Source organism: Phyllostomus hastatus, unplaced genomic scaffold (assembly GCF_019186645.2).
Source record: "Phyllostomus hastatus isolate PE091 unplaced genomic scaffold, TTU_PhHast_1.1 phas_scaffold_190, whole genome shotgun sequence".
In the NCBI taxonomy this organism is placed as follows: domain Eukaryota; kingdom Metazoa; phylum Chordata; class Mammalia; order Chiroptera; family Phyllostomidae; genus Phyllostomus; species Phyllostomus hastatus.
Window position 1 is genome coordinate 548,225 of NW_025334014.1, and position 4,014 is coordinate 552,238.

At 37.9% G+C, this 4,014-nt stretch overlaps 1 protein-coding gene across 1 annotated transcript; it reads right to left on the reverse strand.

Moving 5' to 3' along the window:
- Positions 1–1,402: 1,402 nt before the first annotated feature.
- Positions 1,403–2,344, reverse strand: LOC123832467 (olfactory receptor 4A5-like). Its single transcript, XM_045860112.1, has one exon. The coding sequence runs from the start codon at positions 2,342–2,344 to the stop codon at positions 1,403–1,405; it is 942 nt and encodes a 313-aa protein (XP_045716068.1).
- Positions 2,345–4,014: the final 1,670 nt, after the last annotated feature.

A 4,014-nucleotide genomic window follows, 5' to 3' on the forward strand; every position in this document is an offset into this window, starting at 1 on the left:
TAGTTTGTGATGTTCTTTAGGGGATACACACTGAGAAAAAAAAGTTTTAAGATAAGATTGAAAATCGAAATTTTGTTTATATAAAAACAAACCATTACAAAGTCTATAATTTAAAGTATTGAAGTTGAATGCAACTTTTCAGGAACACATTGCTCTGCAAAATGATACATTTCTTTACCAAAACCTCAGTATCATGAAGACAAAATAAGCTTCATCTACTCTTTGAAGAATGGTGAAAAGGCACATGATTACTATGAGGAAAAGCATGAAAATATGTTTACAATTTGGATTAGTATGGTATTCTATACTCTAGTCAAGAACTAGAATCCATTTTCATTGTTGACCATCCCATTTGGGTTCATCCCACCCTCTGAATGTATCCAACATCCTGTCTAACAGAACTGTTCCATGATTGTGCATGTAAACAATTATGGTATCATCTCCCATCTAAACATCCTGAACTTCAAAAGCACAGGCATCAAAATGAGAAACAGAAGTAATCTTGAAGACAAAATGCTTAAGGCAGCTGCAAAGACCTGTTGTATGCATTCAACAACAAACATTAAAATTTTGAAATAAAGTACAAACTGAAGTTACCAGAGGGACTGGGGGAGAGTGATGCTGGGGGAAAATAGGGGAAGGGCCATCAAGGGTCAGGTATTAAGGACATATGGACAAAGCCAAAGGAGTAGGTTTGAGGATGGGAGATGAAGATGAGTGTGGTAGGAAAGTGTGGTGGGGTGAAAATGGAAATAAATGTACTTGAACAACAATAAATATAAATAAATAAATAAATAAATAAATACTACTGTTTAAACAAGAGAGACATGTTCTAAACATTAGCTGAATTGATTCTTCATTATCTGGGTAAAAGCAAATTTTCAGTTACCTTGTTTTTCACTTACTAAAGAAAAAAAACTCTTCTAAAGCCCATTTCAATATAAACAATAGAAAACAATCTGACAATGACCACAAGGGAGGAGTTGGGGGGATAATAGCAAAAAGGGGAAGGGCCAAGCCAGGAAACAAGAATAAAGGACTCCTGGGCGAGGACAGGGTGGGGAACATTTACCATGGGAGGTGGTGGTTGGTGGTACAGGGCAGGGGAGAGCAATGGGGAAAACATCAGGACAACTATAATGGAACAATAAAAAATGTTACAAGGTGAACTTAGTTGATTTTTCCTAACAATAAGAAAAATACTTGTGCCTTTTTATTCTTCCTTCAGAATTTCTGTATTAGATTGAGTCTAACCTCAAAGGATAATTTCTTCTACTTTTTGATACCTTTATATGAATAAAGAAAAGCACCCCAAGAGAACTCATTGCATTGACTAAGTTATCCGTTATTAAAATGCACTGTCTCTTTGTTGCTTCAGAATTAGTAACAAGTGCATTCAGTGTTAATGACACATTGTCATTCTGTCCATAGCTAACTGCTTCCACCAGAGTTTTTTCATAGCATTTGTCATTTCTGCATTTCTCAAAGTGTATATTAGAGGATTCAACATGGGAGTGATAACAGTATAAGCCACACTTATGAATTTATCAACAGGGAAGTTGGAAACAGGTCTCGCATACATAAAAATGCAGGGAACAAAAAACAGAACCACCACCATGATGTGGGAACCACAGGTTGACAGAGCTTTGCGCCTGCCTTCCAGACTGTGAGTTTTAAGGGAACTTAGGATGACTCCATAGGATGTTAGTAGACAAATAAAGATGACTATACAGATTGCTCCACCATTAGCAACCACCGTGAGGCCTAAGATGTAAGTGTCAGTGCAGGCAAGTTCCAATAGTGGGTACATGTCACAAAATAAGTGGTCAATGACATTAGGGCCACAAAAGGGGAGGTTGTACACAAAGACAAGTTGGACCACAGAATGCACAAAACCTCCAGACCAGGACACCACCATCAGCAGGAAGCAAGCCTGTCTATTCATGATGGTTATGTAGTGCAGTGGCTTACAGATGGCCACATAGCGATCATAGGCCATGGCCACCAGAAGGAACACCTCAGCACCCCCAAAAAGGTGTTCCAGAAACAGCTGTCCCATGCAAGCTGAGAAGGAAATTGTCTTTTGATCACAGAGCAAGTTTATGATCAATTTGGGTGAAATGGCAGTGGAAATTGCTGCATCCATGAATGACAGATAGACAAGGAAGAGGTACATGGGGGAGCCCAGAGAGGGGCTGGCAAAAACGGTCACCACAATGAGCAGGTTCCCCACCATTGTCACAATGTAAGTGAGCAAAAATATCACAAATAATGCTTTTTGGCCCCCAGGATCCTGAGTGAGGCCCAGGAGGACAAATTCTGTCACATTGTTACTATGTCCCATTCAGTCTTCTCTAAAGCCTGTTTCCAGAAGAGAGGTCAGGAGAAGGGACCTGTAATGAAATTGTGAACACGCTATGAGTACATCCATTATGTTTTGGTACGCATCTTCATTATTTTATTTTCTACAGTGATTTACACAGAAAAAAAAATGTTTGGTGAAGATCTATGTGTTCTTCTTCCTAATAGAATATTGCACCTTCCCTTGACAATTCTGTTTCTCCTCAGATGATTTTTTTTAGGCCACAAGTCAGAGGTTCTCCCTCTAAGTCTTAGTGGATTGGTGACAAAGAAAAGTATCAAAGGCCCCACAGCCAGTTGTGTATTTAATAGAGCCTTATTTGAAGTGTCAGTCCTGGGCACACAAGTCAGCAATGACCTACTCTCTGCTGGTGTCAAAAAAAAATCTCTAAATATTTGGCATGAATTCAGTCTTCTCATTTGATAGTATTTGTGGTGAGGACCTTTATAATTGATGTGGCACCAAAAATCATGTCTCTTTTGGAATAACTCGCTTAATACTATGAAAAGTTGCTATTAGGTATTCAGTCCTGTATGTCTCAAAGGATGTTCAGTCTTCATGGGTCTATCAGTACATTTCCACACACTGGAATACATCAGACCATGACATTACTGGCACATGGTTCCATAAAGGAATTGCTCAGTTGGACTCTGTGACTTTCAGCAATTTTTGTTTCTTTTTTCTTTTTACTATCAGCTTTTTAAGAAGTTGTAATTTGATCTATGTAATCTTTGTTATCCTATAACCCTTAACACAGAGGCACTATTTGGATTTTCACCACATATTTTTGACAGCAACACACTTATAGTAGGGGATTTTAACATGCCACTGTCAAAAATGGACAGATCTTCCAAACAAATATCAACAAAGATATTGTGGCATTGAACAATGCCCTAGATGAAATCAACTTAACTGATATATATAGAGCCCTTCATCTCAAGTGTACATTTCTATGATACATGATCTGTGTATTGCATTGTATGCCCACTACCCAAAGTCAAATCATCCTCCATCATCATAGATATGGCCCCCTCTACCCTTCATTATGAACACCTACATTCCCACTGGTTACCAGTGTACTGTTGCTGTGTCTATGAATTTCAGCTTTGAAAATGTTCACACATATAAAGCTTTCATATAAGAATCAAAATCCCACATGGGAAATGTGGTCAGTAATATTGTAATAACTATGTATGGGGCAGGGTGGGTACTGGAAGTATGGAGGGGAACACACTGTGGAGAATATGATTGTGTGGCCACTATGCTATAGCCCTGAAACTAGTATGGAATAATATTGAATGTAAAGTGTAATTTAAACATTTCAAAATAAAAAATCCAAAATCTTATATCAAGCTTCTACAATAGGATAGGAAATTATTTTTCCCTATTTTAACACCTTATCTACATTACAATTTTAAATTTTCTCATTATTGTTATGTTTAATTTTAATTATTGTTCAAGTACAATTTTCTTTTACTCCCATCCCAGCCACCCACCCAGTCCTCCCACCTCCTTCCCATTTCCACCCACCCCTAGTTTTCTCCATGTGTCCTTTATACTTGTTCCTGTAAACCCTTCCCCTTTTCACCTGAAATTCCCTTGAAATTCTCATTATTTTTAAATTAAATTTGGGGGTGACATAAGATATATGC

Excerpts from the sequence above, each read along its gene's own strand:
- LOC123832467 (XM_045860112.1), bottom strand. The coding sequence starts at position 2,344 with ATGGGACATAGTAACAATGTGACAGAATTTGTCCTCCTGGGCCTCACT.